This window comes from Camelus ferus, chromosome 23 (genome assembly GCF_009834535.1).
Source record: "Camelus ferus isolate YT-003-E chromosome 23, BCGSAC_Cfer_1.0, whole genome shotgun sequence".
Classification (NCBI taxonomy): Eukaryota; Metazoa; Chordata; class Mammalia; order Artiodactyla; family Camelidae; genus Camelus; species Camelus ferus.
In genome coordinates, this window is record NC_045718.1 from 26,345,767 (window position 1) to 26,366,619 (window position 20,853).

General features: G+C 34.7%; 1 protein-coding gene across 9 annotated transcripts in view; it reads right to left on the bottom strand.

The window, feature by feature from the left end:
• The window catches only part of CEP170 (centrosomal protein 170), a 100,259-nt gene that overhangs the window by 40,724 nt on the left and 38,682 nt on the right, over positions 1–20,853 (bottom strand). For 6 of the 9 annotated variants that reach the window (XM_014559990.2, XM_032466517.1, XM_032466516.1 and 3 more), the window contains exons 5-10: positions 20,765–20,823; positions 20,506–20,668; positions 19,246–19,380; positions 10,680–11,156; positions 6,746–6,909; positions 6,260–6,553 (exon numbers count right to left, since the gene is read on the bottom strand). In XM_014559990.2, the coding sequence (XP_014415476.1) occupies positions 6,260–6,553; positions 6,746–6,909; positions 10,680–11,156; positions 19,246–19,380; positions 20,506–20,668; positions 20,765–20,823 (1,292 nt within the window). The remainder of the gene's footprint in view (positions 1–6,259; positions 6,554–6,745; positions 6,910–10,679; positions 11,157–19,245; positions 19,381–20,505; positions 20,669–20,764; positions 20,824–20,853) is intronic. The other 3 variants (XM_032466521.1, XM_032466520.1, XM_032466519.1) reach the window with 1 other exon arrangement.

The following is a 20,853-nucleotide window of genomic DNA, read 5'->3' on the forward strand; positions in this document are numbered from 1 at the left end:
CCCATATCCAATATAACGTATTTGTAATCAACTTTCAGATTTAAAATTTGGACCAAATTGCTAGAAAAAAGAGTTCAGAATGGGGATGGGATAGACATTTTATATTTCATCATGGTATACATTAAACACATGTACAGGCGTGTTCATAGAACATAATTTGCAATCACCAAAAGGTAGAAACAACTCAAATGTCCATCAATGGATGAATGGATAAATAAAATGCTGCATATCCACATAAGGGTATATTATTCAGTCATAAAAAGGAATGACGTACTGATGCATGCAACAGCATAGATGAACCTTTAAAAGATTATCCTAAGTGAAGCAGCCAGTCACAAAAGGCCACATATTATGATTTCATTTATATGAAATGACCAGAATAAGCAAACCTATAGATGCAGAAAGTGGATTAGCGGTTGGTTGCCAGGGAGCTGTGGGAGGGGAGAATCAGAAGTGACTGCTTAACAGGTATGGGACTTCTTGTTAGGGTGATGAAAATGTCCAGGAATTAGACAGTGCTGATGGTCGCACAATGCTTTAAATGGCTAAAATGGGGACTGTTAGATGAATTTTACCTTAGTTTTTTTAAAAAAGTCACCATTCCAGCCTTGGCTTCTTCCTTTTCACATTTTCTGGGTAAAACATGCTCTCAAATCATTGTCCCCTCCCAGGATCTGTCCTATATCCTTGATCCCTCCCATTCCTTATGAGTCTTATGGTCACAATCTCTTCCATCACTGATTAGCATTCTTTTCCTATTAGTTCCTCCTTTTGTATATTCAAATTACACTCTGGTCTAACCTAATGTTTCTATAGTTAAAATGTCCCCTTTCTCTCTCTCCTCTTTATGGCTTATTTCATTGTCATGCATTCCTTTCTTTCATCCCTAAAATCTGGCCACTCATCAAGGACCATCTTAACTCCTTCTTTGCCAAGGAGATTTTTAAGCACTAAATAGTTAGGTGGGTACTGCTGGAAACTCTAAAGATACTTCTAGTTTTCTATTAATCAAGGCAATTCCCCTATAACTTATACATTGCTTCTGACACAACCTATATTCTCATGCAGTTTTCATATTTCTTATTACAAATATAAGCTTATAAAACACACAAGGTTTTAAACTACACATTTTAACAAGTTATTTTGGAATCAAAATATAAACTAGTTTCAGCATGTAAAATATAGAAAAACTGTGGAGGACTAGCTGGATTTACACAATTGATAATAAATTCACTGAAATAAATTAACTAATCTATAAGTAACTACATACAAATGTTGATAAAAATGAAAAAGCATGTCACAAAATTTTCCTTCTCATTCATTCATTTATGCAAAAGATATTTATCGGGTGGCTGCTACATGCCAGGCACTGTTCTAGGCACAAGAAATACAGAAGTGATCAAGATAAATAAGATCATTCTAGAAAGGACAGAGAGAAAATAAACTAGCTAGCGGTAAGTTCTATAAAGAAAATAAAATGTGGTAATAAGAGGGGAATGCCGAGGTATTTTAGATAGGGTGCTCAGAGAGTGTCTCTGAAAGTGAATTATGAGAAGGAGGTATGCCTGCAAAAACAAAACAAAACAAAACCAAAAACCACACAAAGAAGAGCTCATTAGCCTAGGGCACAGTAAGTGGAAAACCCCTCAAGAGCAGAAAAATTAAAAAGATTTCATACACTAATAGAGAAAGGAAAAGAGGGGGCAGCGCAAACCTATTAAATGTTAAGCTCTTGACTGAAAAAAGGTGAGGGTTACCCTAGGAAGCTCTGGAAATGAACACAGCAGGATAGGGTTTCCTATACCTATGAAGGACGTGGGGGTGCTAAGAAGGGGAGAGGAGCATCCATCGGAGGGACCAAAAGTGAATCCTCCTGATAGAAAATTTTTTTAAAAAATTGCTCAGTGAAGAGATGGCAAAAAAAGATCAGTATAAGAGGAAGAAAAATCAAGCTGTCAGAATTTACCGTTAAGAACCACTATTTGCTTTAGCCCATTAACTCAGATTATTTCTGGATTGACAGAAAGTTGAAAAATTTTAAGCCAAAATCCAAATGCAACCTCTGTTATCAAGGTCTTCTCTCACCACTCAAGGCTCTTATTTGATCTTTTATGTTTTAGTTCCCATACATCTGATTTGATGTTCCAGTGGACTTTGAACATGCTGCCTTCCTCTGTGTTCTACCTGGCACTGTCTATTTATATTTTGACTCTGGTTTATCATAGTTCCCTGGCTCTGACTTGGACCTAATCTAAAATCTGGCTGTGAACAGCACAGTTTGGAATATCTCTATTCCAAACTGCTTACACCTTGATCCAAGGCCTCAGCACTGACTCGCTTTGGGCTGACTGACTGCTCGAGATGCTCCTCATTCCGCGCTTCATTCCCACAAAATCAGCACTGATAGACACAAGGCCCCATGAAGGGAGAGAATATGCTAATAAGAGGTATCTGGAGAATCAAAATTCAGGACAGAAGTATCTGGAAGAACTGGTCTATGATGATATGAAATTTATGGAGAGAAGAAACACTTTTTTCCCAAAAGACAGAGCCTCAAGCCCTCTATAATGATCATTTTCTTTGTTTGTTTTAATATTTAGCTTTCTGTTTTCACTACAAGTCTTTCTCACTTAGCTTGAAAGGCTAGGAAGTAGCCCTGACAACACCCTCCTCTTCCCTCAGCAGTGCTTGGGTGAAGGAGTGGGGAAAAGAAACCGGTGCTATGATGGGTTCTCTAGGTGTCACAGGGAAGTCTAAGGAAGGAAGTCTAGGGGAAATTAGCATTGCTATGGGAGATAATTACCTTTAATCCAGGTAGTTAACAGCACTTTCTTATTATAGCGCATCTCCATGTAAGCTTAGATGTAAAACTTAAGAGGTCTTTATAAATAACAGACATTTGTGTTAATGCTATAAAAGGGAAATTCTGGGACAAAGCATAAAATAAGTTTATCTACTGACAAACACACAGCACAAAAATACAAACCAAAATGCTGTAATCCCATAATTTAGGGTTTAGGGGAGGGGATATCTCAGTACGTTTTAACTGTAACCAGCACAGAAAAAGATAATGGCGTTTTAATATAGTCATCTTTTTAGAGATCCTGTTTAAACAGGGTGCAACTTCTCCTGAGTTAAGATGCAAATATATGTTCTGCCTATCTCCTCTAGACCCAGGAAGACAATGTATTTTTGGAAAAAACTGAAAAGGCATTCTAGGGCTTAACACACCTAACATCAGTGCATCATGTGATAATGCTGCTTACTCCTTTTTGACTCTGTTTTTGTTTCCAAGACGCTATTTTCTTTTGGCTTTTCTTACTCCTCTGTTTGATCCTCTTCTGTTCATTCTTATTCCTTTGTCCACCCATGTTGGTGTTGCTAAGAATTTCATACTTTGTCTCCTCTCATGCTATACATTCTTTCCAGGTGATCTCGTCTATTATCTTGCATTCAGCTACTCTCTTAATTCCAAAATCTGTATTCCAGCCCAGATCTCTTATCTAAGATCCAGACATTTATATCCAACTGACTACTGGACATGTCAGCAGCTTTTTAACTGCCTTCTCTGCTTCCAGCCTTTCCAATTTTCAATCCATTCTTCACATTTATGAGAGTTATTTGATTCTCTCTGCTATACTTAAACGTTTCAGCATTAAAAAATCTAAAGTCCTTAGTACGTTACGAGGGGCCTGCAACATCTAGTTCCATCTCATCTCTCTAAAAGTGACTGTGGTCGTCTGAACAAGACTTTCACTTCCTGTGCTTTTAAACAGGTTGGTCCATATTTTCAGAAAACCCTACTTGACCATGCCTGTTATGAGATTAATTCTACATTTCAAAATGAGCTCAGTTAGCAATTAAATTCAGTGTTTATTGAGGATATTTTATATGCTGGGCACTAGGTTCCTGCAGTCATAGAGTTTATATTCTTGTGTGTGTGTGTGTGTTATGGGGGAGAGGGGAGGCAAATAAATAAAAAGGAAACTATCAAATGGTGATATTTGTGTGACTCTTGTTTTTGCCTAGACTTAAGGCCTTAGCTTTGTTTTCTGGCTTATACAAACTAAAAATGAATTATCCACTCAGTCACATTCTGATATTACTCCTTTAAATGAATCTTGCTTTAAAATCCTGGTCTTCCCTATCATAATGTGACCATATAATCTGTCATTGAAACTGGGACTCTTTTTGAAAATGAAAAAAAGATGTTTACGATGATTACAGACAGCAAGTACACACCAGGCTTTGTGGTGCTCCTCTCTGTCCCGCAGTTTACTGACGAGGCTCACCTGCAATAAAGACTCCTTTCCCGGCTTTCCGCAGTTCTGGCCCCTGCACTCTAACTTCCACCTGAGCTCAGATCTGCCCATTTCAATACTGAGGAACTTGCCAGCATTTATCAATACCTAGCGTAAAGATCCATCTGTGGAAACTCCTAATAAGGGTAATAACATAGCTAACTAAAATTTATGGACCTTTCATTATAAGACAGGCATTGTAATAAACCTTTTGTGTTAATATTTTATTTAATTCTGTTCATAACCTAGTGAAATTTCCTCCATTTTATTGAAAAAATAAACACAGGCTTAAAGAGGTTAGTTTACTCAAGGGCATAGATCTAATACATGCAAAGTTTGTACTTAACCTCAGACCTATCTTCCTGCCTGTGTTGATGTTCTTAAATACTGTAACATAATCCCTCACTGTAAGATAGTCTTTTAATAGAGAAAACATCAAAAACTATGAATGAAATATACATAAGTCAAAGGTATAATAGGATAAAATGCATATTAATCTGAATTTTAAAACTTCTTAGCATTCTTTTTTTCAAAACCTATCCTTCTATTTTCTATTTGACAGTATTTTAAATAGCAGTATACTTGTTCTCAATAACCAGAGGAAAAATTATAAACTTTAAAGTAATCTGAAAGAAATGTCATTATTGATTCCCAATGATGAAAATAATTCTAAATCACCGAGAGTCATTTTCTATTGCTAACACTGTGTCTTTAAATTTCCTTTAATATAATCAGAAAAATCACTTTATCTGTTTCTTAATTGCTTTATTTCTCTAACAATTATTATAACATTGCTCACATAACATCTATTTCCTAAACTAATGGGTCTTGAAAAGTTTGGAGTTGTACACCCCAACAGTAAAAAATTTTGAGCATATGCTCCTCAGTAAATGTATGTTTAGAAATTATATACATATACCAAGCAACAGACTGCATACACTACAGAACACACTCCTAAATGGAAATGAAAACCATGAAATCAAAAGTAAATATAAATCCTAATAATTTTACTCCTTGAAAGACCCTGAAAGACCACACTGTGAACTCATCATCTGAACCAGTGCATCTCAAATGTTACTGGGCACACGCATTTTGCTTTTAAAGCAGATTCTGGTTCTGAATGTTTAAGATGGGCCTGAGATTCTATATTTCTAACAAGTTCACATGCTAAATAACAAGAACTAAACAAGAGATTAATGTTTAGCAAAATTTATGTTGCTGTTTCCCAGGGGATAAAACATACAGCCAATTCGAAAGTCTACTTTCTATTACTGGGAGCCAGATTGAGAAAAACTACTTTTTATACCATACAACAATCATCATATACATTAACCAATAACATCAAAGAACAAATCTGAAATGTAAATAATCATCATGACTAGGTATACACTTGGCTAAACTCAAGAGTATCATAAACACGCTGAGTTTGTTTTCATATACTTCTTTTCTGTCACCACAGACAGCGGTGAATAAAAATTAAGAGAAGAAAATAAGGACAAAGAACAAAATTGAGTAAAACATACGTATTTTCATGTGCTTCCAAAATGAAATTAGTAGGCAGGAACCTTTGTTTAACTATTATCAGCTAACGTTTATGTTTATATTGACAGAGTCATAGCAATCTGGGTTTGTTTGATTTTTAGTTTTAAATAAATGCAAAGTGAAAATGGCCAAAGTATAACATTTTAAAAGTCTATCCTAAAATTATACAACTTTATAAGGTCCAAATAGCTTATATGTACAGGACTTTATGCTATGAACTCAGGTATATTCAGAATATATGCAGAATAAAATCAGATTGCATTTTGATCTTATTGTTAGTCTTGCAGTTCCCTAGCAAAATCCTGAAGTTTCAATACCACTGACTACATGAGAAAACTTTGTCTCTCTCCAATAATTTCCAACAGTCAAATACACCACGAGAAAACTAGTATCATACCCAAATTTCAATTATTTACCTTGTCAATCATTTTTCTTGCTTCCACTTCCTCACTGTTGGGATTCTCTAACTCAATGGTATAAGTACCCTTGTCACTTTGGTCATCATCATTATCCTTTTCAGAAGCAGCAGAAGTAGCTTGATTTTTTAACATTTTATCCATCTCCTGGCTTGGTCTGTGCCCAAGACTCCCTGAACTTCTTAATAATGCAGTTTGTAGGAAGGGGATTGACACCGATGGCTCCTCTGATTTCTGTTTTAACAACTTCCCATGTGGAACACCATGCCCCCCTCTGTGGTGCGCAGAGCTAGTCTGTAAAGACAAAGAAACCACTTTGGCATCTGCTGTTGGAGATTTTGTCTTTGTTTTTTCAAGTTTTGTATGTGATGCTGAATAAGTAGTTTCCTGACACAAGATGCCCGTACTCTGAGTAAAAGAATATGACCTTCTTTTTCTGGGATTGTCTTCATCAAAGAATGCAATCATAAAAGCAGTTTGACTTACAACAGCTTGGTCTTGATGCTTTTCAGGAGCCTGGGCCTTCTGTAGCTTTTTCTGTTCTGAATGGTGGCGCCTTAAGTGTTCCTCAAGAGTTGCACGTTTGCTACAGCGCCTGTGAGCCCCTGCGTTTTCTGAGTCGCTTTGTGTACCATCATCATGTTTATTTCCTGGACACAAAAAAGAAACCGCATAATAGAAAAGGAAAAAAATCCCATGTAGAAAATTAGAAGCGTATACAAAAGTGCCATTTGTTTTGTTCCCCTCCCCCTTTTCAATCCAAAGTCATATGTTCTTTTCAGTAACAGGCTCTGCAAACTTCCCTCAACTGCAGTGCTTACATTCAAATTTTATCAACCAACAATGACTCCTTTATAAACAACTGAATAGGATTACTTTTCTTTCTGCAAATTTTAACTTTATAATGATTCATCAATGCCTTAACAGGTAAGCAATGCTATATCATCTGTGATAGTCTGTATTTACAACACTGACCATTAATCCTGCCTTCAAACCTCATACAAAATCAAAATTTTAAGCAATCAAAATTTTGTCTTTCTTACTAGAGAGACAGACAGAAAAAAAGTGTGATTCCCACTGAAATACTTATCGTTACATAGGAAAAGGGAATAGAAATGCCACTAAAAAGGTGATGAATCTTAACTTTCAGTGATTGTTCAATACTTCCAAAAGTATAGCATACATTCCCTTTTTAATAAAAAGATGCATACTTGTAGTTTCCACCAATTAATACAAAATTCTTTATAAGCGTTTTTCTAGCTCTGATAATTTTTGAAATTTTGCATGTGTGCTCATTTAACTGGTGGCTTTGAAGAGTTAAATAAAGCATGCTAAGAGGCCTAGCATGGAAAAGTGTAGTTACGAAATCCTACATTAATCAACCTGGACAAATGGCATGGTGCTAAATTTAACGAGATAAAATGTGTCTTCTCCATCAAGCATATAAAGTTAAGTTAGAATACTGTACTTGAATTTGTACAGCTCCCAAAAGAGGTTTTTGTTACCTTCATAGCTTTGTCAGGGATTAAATGTGAAACTTTATAAAAATTACTTGATTTTTCACTGATTTAGAATTTTCATTACCTAAATAATAAGAACATTAGAAAAAACAAGCAAATGACAATTATTATATTATTATAGCATGAATTTAATGGAAAGCCAAGAGTTACTCTATGTATGTTTTTAGACTGAATCACAAATGAGAACTTAAATGACAGTTTTAGAAGAAAGCTATAAATGAATCTAGTCAGCCAGGTGTATTCCAATAATTTTAGGACTAAATCTGAGTTTTATATTTTTCTGGGTTACAAATTTCAATCTGAATACCTGCTGAATAATGTGGTATTAAACAAGATGATGATCAGAATTGAATGACGTTGGGGCTAGGGAGGGAAAAGGACGTATGTCCAAGGAAAAGTTTTGTTTTAATACTCATGGGCTTGTCTCTAATGAATGCAGAAGTTACCAATTGGTGCTAGTGACTTAACACAAGAGCACTGGCTATAAAAATGTGGTACATAAAGGGCGTCAGAAGACTCAGAAGAGAGTGGAGCACACAGAAAAGTGTGACGTTTTGGGAAGGTAACAGGCAAGCTAAGCAAAGGGAGTGAATAAGACCAAAATGAAGGGGTTCTGGGAGCACTTCTTGCAGAGTGACAGTGATTAATATTATAAACATCAGATACAACAGCAAATCTGAAAATCCTTTTTCAAATTAGAAACTATTTAAAATGTAATCTGAAAAGAAAAAAAAACAGGTGTTTAATTAATGGAATTCCTGTCTCAGTAATTAAACTAGGAATCAGGTATCACAGAAAGAATGCAAAACCAAAAACCTTACTAGTTCAAATATAAAACTCACTAAAAACATGACATTGCACAACCTATTTCATGTTACACTGGCTGCACTGAAAAGGAACCCAGTTTGTGAGAGCTGTAAATAAATGAACTCCCATATTTCCTAAGTAATAAGACCAAGTAGCTCGTATCACACACATCTACAATACGGAAACACCACCTTTACAAAATTTAGCTCTTGTACCAACATATAAAATTTGGCACTTATCTGGTGTCAGGTCCTTTCAGTATCCTTTCTTTAAGTTATAGGTTAAAATTCCGTTTGGATTAGCCATTTTCTTTTTTGAAAAATTATTATTCATTTTGCATTTCTCAGTGTTAACACAAGACAAGACATCTGATCAGAACTCCAATTTCTCTTTTTACTCAACAAAAACAATCACTAGGAACTGGTCTCACTGAGTTTCCTTCTTTCTTTATCTATCATTAATCAGGCATAAATATGCTGGAGTTCTTTTAGCATTTTTTAGAATAGGTTAACTGTACCCAGTCAGTAGCTGTGGCCAAAAGAAGCTACAACTTTCCTGAAGGGTAAAAGTGTATGGGCTTTGTAAACATTATTTTCTTCACTCTCCCAAAGTGCATGCACTCTATGCTTGCAGGAGCAGAGGTATTTTGTTTTGTTTTGCCTACTTTCAAGTTTTTGACTGATCGAAGCAGTTACTGAAAGTCTAATTATTATAAAATTGTTATGATTTGCTATATGTAAATTAATTAATTAATTAATTAAATTATTTATTTATTTACTTTTGTAAATTTATTTAGACTCTAGGTATATACTCTGGGATGTACTAAATTGTGGAAAATTTTTACCTAATATGTCATTTGTAAATATATCTGAGGAAATAAAATGGATCTATCTTGGATCAAAAATGAGTTACATTCAAAAAAACATTTTCTTGGATGGTCCATAAAATGGCCTGATGGCAAATCCAAAAACAGAGTTCTAAGCAATGGCAACATATTAGGATGTATGCCTACCTCTAAATAACTTTGAGGGATAACAGTAATTTGATTGTATAATTTCTGATAAGGTTTTTAAATATCTAATCACTAATGTACAGATTTAGGTCAGAATCCCAGGGCATAAAGTACAGGGTCTTGTAAATGATAGTGAAGTCATTCATTGTTTATTCAAATTACTGAGCACCTATCACATACTCAAGTCCCAGGTAAAGCATTAGACATATAAGGTAAGTAATATATAATCTCCGACCTCAATGAGTTTTTTTTTTTAACTCTAACTTTTTGTATAGTAACAGAATGGTCAGATTAACATACAATCATTCCCTTATAGATAGCTTGTTAAATAAAATTAAGATAGAGTAACATAAATCTTTATTCAGTAAATTCTAAATTAAATTTAATTAGCAAAACCAATGGAAAAAAATTGATCTGCTGATACCTTGATATACAGGTATAAAGATTTTACTAACTGTGGCCGTGTTATACTAATAAAACATTTATAGTAACTATTTCACAAATAAACATTCAATTGTAATTTTCATAAAAAGTCTTACTAGTGAAAAAATTCTTATTTCAATTAATTCGTAGTATCTCTAAACAAAAAAAATTTTGTTTCATAAGCAACCTAATAACAGGTTGAAATACTGTGCATTATATTACCAAAGCAGAACTTTTAGCCCATTATCCAATAGCTTAAAATTTCTTTCAAAATTGAAATACTGCCATTCTAAAGGAAACACACAATAGAGAAGAATAGAGTTGACCATATCTTTTCTTTGAGTCAAGAAAATGATGAGAATTGTCTTCTAGGGAGCTCCCTGATGAACTGAATGAATCTTTTACTTCCATAGGAAAAAGAAATATATTTAATGGCTTAAATACAAATACACAAAATCAATCTGGTTTTGGCAAGAAAATGAAGGCAGACTGTTTTGAATGAGTAAGTTGGATGTGGGCAGTATGGCTTGCTTTTGATAAACCTTTGAAAAAGCCGAAGTTTTCTATTTCTATCATATAATTATTTATCTAATAGTAGTAACTGAAGACCGAACTTTATCATAAAATAGGAAGTTCTGAAATGATTAATTCACTTTACCTTTCAACCTCTTCAAGTAAACTGGAACATCACTTTTAATACTTTTCGAATCCTCTTCTGTTCTTTCCCATACCATTTGAGGAGGGTTGTTCTGTGCTAGCCAGTCTGCTACTTTGTTTTCTGGTGCCATCATTCCAGTTTGAATCCCCGGCAGGTCTTGAGTTCCAGGAGAAGACTTCTTTGACTTATGGCGCTGATCAGAAGTAAATTTTGTCACATGATCTCTAATAGTTACTTTCCCTGGGGTACTGTCATCAAATTCAATGGTAAATGAAGCATGCCCTGCACCTGTTGTATGGGAACTTGGTGTGTCTTTTGTTGGGATTTCATGAATAGTGCTCTCTGTTATTTGTGATGGTTGCTGAAATTCTTTAGTAGGGATTTCAAAATAACTTGGTTCCCTACAGAAAGGAAAAAGTACTTCTTCATTTGCAGCTGCAGGTTGTTCTTCAACTTGCTTGGCATCTATGCTGCACCCTAATAAGAAAAATAAGAGAAAATTCAAAATATTTGGGAGTTTCTAGCACTTGATGGCTGTTTGTATTATTCCATGAGAATCAGAAGGCAGATCATAGTCTGGATGAAAAACAATGGCAAATGTCACAGAGAAGAAATAATTTTGATTATAAACATGGCATTCAGTTACCAATAGAAGATGCAGAAAAAGCAGCAGCAATGGCAAAGGATAGCAAAGCAGTTAAAGAGATGGACCTTGCATGGGTAGGTCCATAATTTTTCCAACTTAGATCCAGAAATCATCTAAGTATGAAAGAACTGAAATCAAATGGAGATGGAGATGGATGCTCAATGTATATACCTAGAGAGACAGAAAAAATATGAGTTTCCTTATCAAGTAAGGAGGATGAGATATGTGAAATATCTACAAATATAAGTAAAGTTCCAAAGGGGAACAGGTGCTCAAATGAGGCAATAAACATGATGTCAATATGTAAGCAATGTTTTGGAAATAATGATTCCACTTACCATTCTCCATCATCACATTCAGAGACATTAATTTTAGAATGACAAAAATACTACTAATGTGTGATCCTTGCAAGAAGATAGACGTATTTTATAAGAATAAAAGAATGAGTGAAGATAAGACATGTAGTTTGCTTTCAGCACTGCAATCCAAGTAGCAGTGTGAAAGAAATAAGCAGAAATAGAAAATTCAGTTGCCAGCCAATTAATTCCAAAAGGAAATTCATGTATATTTCTATACAGCAGAATATGTCCAAGTGTCAAAAATCCTTGGAGGAAAGCTGAATTACAAATCTCACATCAAAAACAACAGAGTTGGCAAAAGCAAGAAACTCTGGAACACTATATTCCTCTGTTGCCTCAGAGTGAATATAAAGATAAAAAATAAATGCATTTATACATAAAACATGTAAAGGTACATAAATGAAAATGATCACTGAAATATTTTCTTTTAAATACATATCATCAGATAGTACAAATGCAAAAAAAGTTTAAAGATTAAACTGCTCTGTTTTTCAGGAAGCAAAGGAACCATGTCTATTAGCAGGATGGTAAAGAATGAGTTCAAATGAAAAATATTTCCCATAAGCTCAAAAAAGCATTCTTTTTAAAAACACTGATAGAAAAACCATTTGCAGATAATTTATTAGGAAGGAAAGGCAATACAGGGAGATGAGGTTGTTTCCAATCATCTTCTAATTAAGTGAATTATTTGGCCTTTTGAAACATCTTTTCAAATATTAAATATTGATGGGACTCTTCAGGTGCTATAATCAGTTTTGTGGCAGTACCCTGAATAAGAAGCAATCACAAAACTGTTTGCTCTTAGGTTACAGAAGAATGGGACAGCAACACCTCTGTAATCAATTGTGTAGAACAGAGTATAGAAGACATCACGCTCCATTTAAAAAAAAAAAAGTAAAAAAAAAAAAAAAAACTACACAGAAGATAGACAGAATATCTAACAAAACAATTTTCAATATGAAACTTATCCTTTATCCTTTTCAAAATCTATTTAGTTTTTCTCACCCCTGAAAATGTAAAGTGTATCAGAAAACTACATTATCAAAGCAATAATTTTACATGCTATCTGGAGGAAAAGTTCGCACAGGATTCTTAATAACCTAAGTCACATTTAAAAAATTTCTTTATTGAAGAGTTCATTTATCTTTTTCTTAATAAAATGTCACTTGGACTTACAGTGTTTATTTTAAAAGCCGGTCATTTAAAATTTTCATGAGAGTAAAAATGCATTAACCACTCTCCTTATATTAAACTCATTAATACATGTTTTTATTTTTTCACATTGATTTGTTTACTGTGCATAATGTACTATACTTGATCAACTCCATGTAGTAGTACAATTGGTTTATAAACCTACCCTACTCCTCTATCTGCCCATCTGTCTATCTATCAATATTATCTATCCTCATGCAGTCATTCTTTTTGCTTTCCCCAACCTTACAGGTAACAGAGTAACACTGAGGACAAGGAACAGTAGTTTCCTACCACCACCTGAATACCCAGATAAAATGATGTGGCTGAACTATGAAGCAATAACCACAAAAAGCAAGCCCAGGGGTATAACATTTACCAGCCTCTTGTCACTCATGATTCAAAAGAACATGTTCCCAATTTTCCTCCCTTGTGAAAAATACTTCACAGTAATATTGACATACTTTTAACATGTTTTCACATTATGACACATTAAAACAGCAGAAATCAACAACTGAGCATAACTATTTTGAAGGTTATCATTTCCGAAGTTGGTCCTATTTCAAAACTGCCTTTACTTCAAGAACTAGAAACCTGAGATTTACACAAATTGATAACCTGATTTATCTAGAAATCAGTTATCTAACAATGTTAGGCAGCACAACAGAGTAGAAAGCAGTCAGTTATAAATCTAATGATTATGGCCAGGCAGCCTGGTTTAGTGGAAAGCAGGGATAAGATAAGACCAGATAAGTCCGGTCTCTCTCAGTCCTTAGTCCTCATTTTTCTCATCACAAAATAGGGAAATAACATCCACCCATAAGATTGCTGTGAAGATTTAGTGAGCCATGTAGTAAGTGAGATAATACTCAGAGAAAGTCTGGCACTACGTAGGCACACAAATGAATTTTCCTCCCCCAACTCTCCAACACAGCTAACTAGGGAAACAAGAAACTAAAACCAAAAGTCTAACTCTAAAAAAACCAAGACAGATATGACAGCAACTATACTCTCATATTTGTGATCTTTACTACCAGGGAAGTTCCTCACTGAGAACCGTTTTTGACTATTTACTCAGATCACATGTAGCAAATCTGGAGGCGATGTAAAAGTGGGGGTTAAGGTCAGACACAGTGCACTAAAGTAAGAGTCAAGTGGTCGAGATAAAGACAAAAACAAAAACAAAAAACAAGAGTAGACACATGGCTCAAAAACGTAGTTCAGAATCATTCAGTATACGGGGCAAATAATTTCACCTACTTCATCTCCCAATGTACGTATCACACTGTACACTGGAATGTATCATAGTTCAATCACTGATATTCATAATGATGCTTCTGAGTCACAAAGCAAACATTTTAATTATATTCAGACTTTTTTGCTTAAAAAGGCAGTGATACGGGTAATTCATTTAGCAGATATTTAGGAAATAGTTAAGCTCTTAAAAAAATGTCAGTTGTAAAAGTAAGGTTCAGCCATCTGGAAAATTTATTATGTAGAGAAATTCATTTCTCTGAAGATGATAAAACTAGGTCAAGTGTGGACCTACTATACTTGGGAACTGCAGGCCTACTGGACAAATTATTAGGGGTCTTCTACATTAATATAGAAAAATGAAACAGCTTTCCTCTCACAACAATGACAAAACATACTCTGAAATTTATGAATTTAACATTCATTTAGCTTCAAAACCTATTTTGTTTATACTAAACTATATACTAAGTATACTAATATTTTGTTTATACAAATATTTTGTTATTAATCTCAATTGCTAGATATTTTAAAGTATTTAACAACTGATTATGCTTGAATTAATTATGTTTACCTAAATCAGAACAGCAATATCCTTAAGTTCTTAAGGTATTTCATGACTGTATAACCTGCCAGGGCAACTCATAACACACAATCCAGAAAAAATGTTCCCTTCATTCTTCTGGACTAAACTAAATGAAATATTAAACTATTCTGAGATGACAAAGACTATAATTATGAAGGCACGTTCTGTTTAAGATATACATCTAACCAAGCATATTCAACTACTTCAAATTACAAAGACTAGGAAACCCCTTTTACTAAAAAAGAATTAAAACTCAAAAGTTTCCAAAAATTTAGTTTAATTAGGTTAAAAATCAACGTAAAAGAACCAAAAATCTACTCCTCATAGTTGTACACACCTTTTCAAAATGTATGCAACACTTAAAGGCCTTTAATTGTAACCTAAAAAACTGTTTAAACCAAGTTAGCAAGTAGAAGAGCATACGTGAACTAAAATGAGAACAAATTCTCCTTCTTAATATAAGGACTCATAATATTCCCAAAATTTCAGAACCTGCCTGTGCTAATACTTGCTTCTAGGGTCTTTTAGGCTTTAAGGTAAATCTGTAGGACATTCTATATACATGGACCCACAGAAAGGAACCTAAAGAGTTACTAGGTAGTAGATAACCTATTATCCTTTCTGGAATAAGTATGAAGATTTTACATTCTAAAAATTGGTAACCAAGAAGCAAACCACTTTTTGTTTTTAACAAAAAAGCATGCTTAGAGCATAAATAACAATTTTTATTTCATCATTTGAAACATTAAAAAAACTTTAATTTCAAAATGATCAAATGAAATAACAATTAGTATATATTTTAAAATTTGATACAACAAATCTGCTGGCATCATAAATCATTTCAGATCAGTAAACTGTTTCCCTCATCCTATATTTTAAAAAACTACAGATGATAAATTGGAAACAATAACCTCCTCATACTAACATAAGAAAGCAAATGAGAATCTCATCAAGGCTTTTAATCAGCTGAATCTCACAGGGTGCTATAAGCTATTTAACTCAAGATGTAAATCACTTAATTCCTTCTAACTCAAGAATAATCCCAAGATTATAAAACAGGGCTTTTGTCATCCGGCAGAAATGACAATGCGACAGGTCACACAAGCTGACAATCATTTAAGGATTTAGTTTCATTCACGTAGAGGAAATTACTGCTGGATGCTTCACAGTTTGAAATTTATTTTATTATGCTGAGGTGTGAGGGATCAATTTTTTATGCTAATTTGTTTTTGAGTGTTTAAATCTTTGTACTCTATGAAGTATATTCTTTTGGAGTGATTGTGTGTGTGTGTGTGTGTGTGTGTGTGTGTGTGTGTGTGTGTGTGCGCTCGCGCGCGTGCTTGTGCGCTCGCGCGCACGTGTAATCATTGCTGAAACAGCAACTGCTTGTGGTTAAGAGCACGGACTCTAGAGTTGGGCTGCCCAGGTTCGAATCCCAGCTACCCTATCTGTTACCTGAGTGACCTTGGGAAGTAAATTCACATCACAGTGCCTCAGCTTCCTTATCTATAAAATGGGGGAAATAAAAGAAAGTACCTTTAGGTATTGCTGTGAAGATAAAACGATTAAATATATGTAGGGCACTTAGAAGAGTGTCTACATAAAGTAAGCACCACTGAAGGGTTATCTATTATTAATAAATCATGGTTCTGTCTTCAGTACAAAAATTACATTTATATTTCATTGTATTCTAGAAGTCATGTATTTCAGATTTCAAAAGTTGTTTTATGTGTAAGGGTGGAAGGGTAGATCTTGCATGGCTAGATAAAATGACTATCACAATTATTTTCAGAATTTGGCAGTAGTTACATTCTGCTGTGTTCCTTTTTAAGTTAACCACCTAATAGTCCTTTTCTCTTTATCTCTCTCCCCTTTCTCTCTTTCTCTCTCCCTTCCTCTCTCCCTCCTCTCCTCCCCTTCTATCTCTTTCCCTCACCCTCTCTTCTAACTGGCTCTAGTGCACTATGATAATATAATATGTGATCCTTGAAGTAAGGAACTTATAGTTTAGATGAGAAAGCATACACACAAAATACTAAATGAAACTGTGTCACATACTAGCAATACATACACACAGACACATCTTTCAGAATTTTTCCATCACCCGATATATTATGTGTACAGACGTCTGTGGGAAAAGAGCAGGCAGGAATTAGTACAATCCACGTGGGGATCCACTGGGAGAGCATTAAACAACTGGGAGGGGGACATGAGGCTAAGGAAAGTGCAGCAAAATCAGAATTTTGACATAAAATCTATTTGGCAAGCAAAAGGAAACTACTTAAAACAAGGAAACAAAGGATAGCTTAGATGTGGATGTATTATGCGAAAGGAACTGCAGGAGGGTTAAAACTGGAAACAGCTCAATTATGATTCAATGAAAAAAAGGGCAATAGAAGTAGTAATATATTAGATGAGGTGAAAGGAAGGGATGACACAAAGATTTCAAATAAAGCAGACATTCTTGACTGCCTTCCAAAATCCATTTCCTGTTCCTCCCTCCTAAAAGAACTCCAACATTCCTGGGTATCTACTCTTCCTTGATACAGATGATGTGCCTTAGGGGAAATCTAACCCCACATTTAGCTTCTGGATGCGTAAGACTGGCTTAAGGATAACTTCATTACCCTTGCCGGGGACTGGTTCAGAAACAAGCAGGTGACCTACTCCTGAACCTCTGAGGCCAGTGAGATCAGAAATATGTTGAAAATGTTGGGGAAAGGTTCCAGGGGGTCTTCCAGAAGCAACTTTTGCTATTTCCCGCTGGATGTGATCAAAGTAGCAAGCGCCTTGACTGCTCCTGGCAGGCAGTCTGTGGGTATGAGGGGCAAGTCCCTCAGTATGCAGCCACCATGGACAGGAGGCTGAGAGCTGGAGAGAAAGCAGCTAGCGGATGACTCCACTGACCCCGCTGCACCAGTCAGTCCTGAAGAGGTGCAGGTATTTAAGCCAGTGGATCTCCGTCCTGTTTAGTCTCAGGTAGCAGTTCTGTTATTTGCATCTGAGGGTATGCTAAATAATACTACGTTTCTGAACGTTGGCAAGAAGAGAACATCGTGTTGGCTACAGAAACATGGAAACTGGAATGGGAATTTATTTACAAAGTTGACAACTTCAGTTTGGGGCATTTTAAGGTCAAGTAGATAAGCTTTCTTAGACTTGTATCCTGGTAAAATCAGAGCATATCGAAGAACTAGTGTTCTTATTCTCCAGCTAAGAAAAATGTCTTGTTTATCTTGCAGAACTAGGGTCAAAAGCAGAAAACTGAGAAGCGTTCTGATGGAATCTATCCTTGACCCAGAGTCAGAGGTGGCTTTCCATACTGCTCCCTGGTGCCTGTATTTAATTCCATCAGTTCTGAATCCTTATCTGTCATTATCACGGAAACTGGCTGCTCCATTCTTCGGTGTTGATATCCTTGTCAAGTCTTCATGTGACAGACAATCAACACCTCTCTTTATTTCCTGGAAATCTTGATTTTTCTGGCTTTTCATTTACTTCATTACTAAACTCCTCCAACAACAAAACAGTTCCTTGACTATTAATCTGAGAATGTGACCCATAACTATTTCTTCATTCTGGCTTCTGAACAGCTGATCTTGTTGCTACAATATCCCAATAAATTGGGCACACAAAGATTTTAAAGAAGTTTCAATTTCATACCACATTTCTGAACATAATAAAAATTATTCATTTAAAAATATAATTACGTGCTTGTGAATCTAATGAAAACACACAAAAATAGTTTGTATCTACTGTTTTGGTCTAATTGAAACATTTTAACAATTATTTTAAAATACATAAAATGCCCAATTATATTATTAATGTATATACCAAGTTTTAACACTCTCATAAATAAGGCGGGAAAATGTTTAAATTAATTTTTTTTAATGGAGGTACTGGGCACTTGAACCCAGGACCCTGTGCGTGCTAAGCATGTGCTGTATCACTGAGCTCTACTATTTAGAATATTTTAAGTAAAAGATATTTACAAAGATATTAGAATTAATATTTTATGAGAGAATCATTCATAATAAATAAATTTAAATTAAAATAATGTCATTAAAACATTCAACTATTTTTTATCATATTAAAGAACAGTAGCTATCTCTTTTAAGGGTAGGCAGATTTTTACTTTGATAATAAGTTCTTCCTAAAATATCCACTTAGCATCTACAAATCCCAAACACCCAATTTATCCCTCCTTACTTCCTTTCCTCCTGTAACCATAAGTTTGTTTTCTATGTCTGTAGATACTAACTGCTATATATAAAATAGATAAACAACAAGGTCCTTCTGTATAGCACAGGGAACTATATTCAATATCTTATAATGGGTTATAATGAAAAAGAATCTGAAAAGGAATATATATATATTTATATATTCATACATACATATATATATACATATGCACTACCCAATCACTATGCCCTACACCAGAAACGGACACAACATTGTAAGCTGGCTCTACTTCAATTAAGTAAAAAATAAATAAAATACCCAGTTAATGTCATAGTCTGAGATGTATTTTACCTGATGTTCCAGTTTCATGATTTTTTTCTTCAGGTTTGCCATTTGACTTGAAAGCTCTTTGCTCATCCACCTCATCATCCCCCCACCATGATGGCTGCCCATATAATGGAGTGCCACGGGGCATAGCAGAAGTATCTGGAAAGAGGTGGGAAAAAAAATCTGTCTAAAGCATATGAAACAGAAAAAAAAATACGCTTCTGCAGAATGCTGGAATTGCCTGGTTGATTTGTCAAATGAAAAACAGTACATCTGACCCCTGAACAATGCAGGGTGAGGGGCCTCAACCCTCCCTGCAGTTGAAAGTCCAAGGATAACTTATGGCCAGCCTTCTATAACCACAGTTCCTCCATGTCTGCAGTTCCGCATTCACAGATTCAACTAACCATGGATCGTGGAGTATTATAGTGTTTACTACTGAAAAAAATTCTCATTTAAGTGGACCTGCATGGTTCAAGCCTGTGTTGTTTAAGGGTCAACTTAATAATCTAGATAGCTGAAAAGTACTGAAAAGTTGAATAACTTAGTATCTGTGTTAGGACCTCATTCAAAATTGGACATGATAAAATAAATGAAATTCTGCACTGGCAAGTAACTAAGTAATGTAAACTGCCCTAGCCCAACAGCTTTTTGTTAAAGTGTAATCAATTCTTTGGTATATAGAAATGGCACATTAAGTCTAAAAATGAATGACAAAGCTAAAGTAAATTTTGGTGTAAGTGACCATTTAAAAAATTTTTGATAGCCTAAGGACACTGCACAGTAACCAAATTTAAACTAGTTTTTAACTTGACTAATAAACTTATATTTGAGCAATTTGGTAATGTCTAGCAGTTTTAAAAATTGCTTTGTATGAATGAGATTATTCATGTAAAACATTTTTTTACATTTCCTGGAACATAATAAACGTGATAATAATTATGATCAGGTAGCCATAATTAGAAATTTCATTTTCATTCATTTCAGTCATTATAACCCAGAAGAAAAAGCAGACAAACATGAAATAATAAAAATACTGTAAGGCAAACTGTATTTATTTTCCTCAAATATTTAAACATATTAAACATACCTACATACAACTGCCACAAAAGTATGTGTTTTATAATACTTGCTAATAAAGCACTGCTGCATTAAAACCCACTCTGAAACTGTCATTATTATCATTACTGTTTTTATAAGGACGTGGCTAAGTTTTTTAGATCAAAGCATGCAATTTCTTCATAATCAAGCATAAACATGGTATTTTCAAAGAGGTTAACTTACCCATGGCTTTTTCCTCTGATTTTAGTGCTTCTGCAGCTTTGTGCTGCACTTCTGTTGCAGTATCTGCTACCTTTGAATCTATGCTTTTGGCACATGCAGATTTTGATAATTCTGATTCTGAAGATTTTTGGGATAATTGAAGCTGAATGGTAAACTTCTCATGCTATAAAACATTTTAAAATGGAAGTGAAACACCCATGAGTGAAATCAACCCTAGAAAATGGTAGGTTTACAAAAGAAATAAGTAAAGACTCTTTACCTTGAGAGCTTCTTCAGGGACCCTCATTTCTCCTCGTACTACAGTGAAAAGATTTGTATGTAAACGGGGCTAAGGAAGAATATAATTTC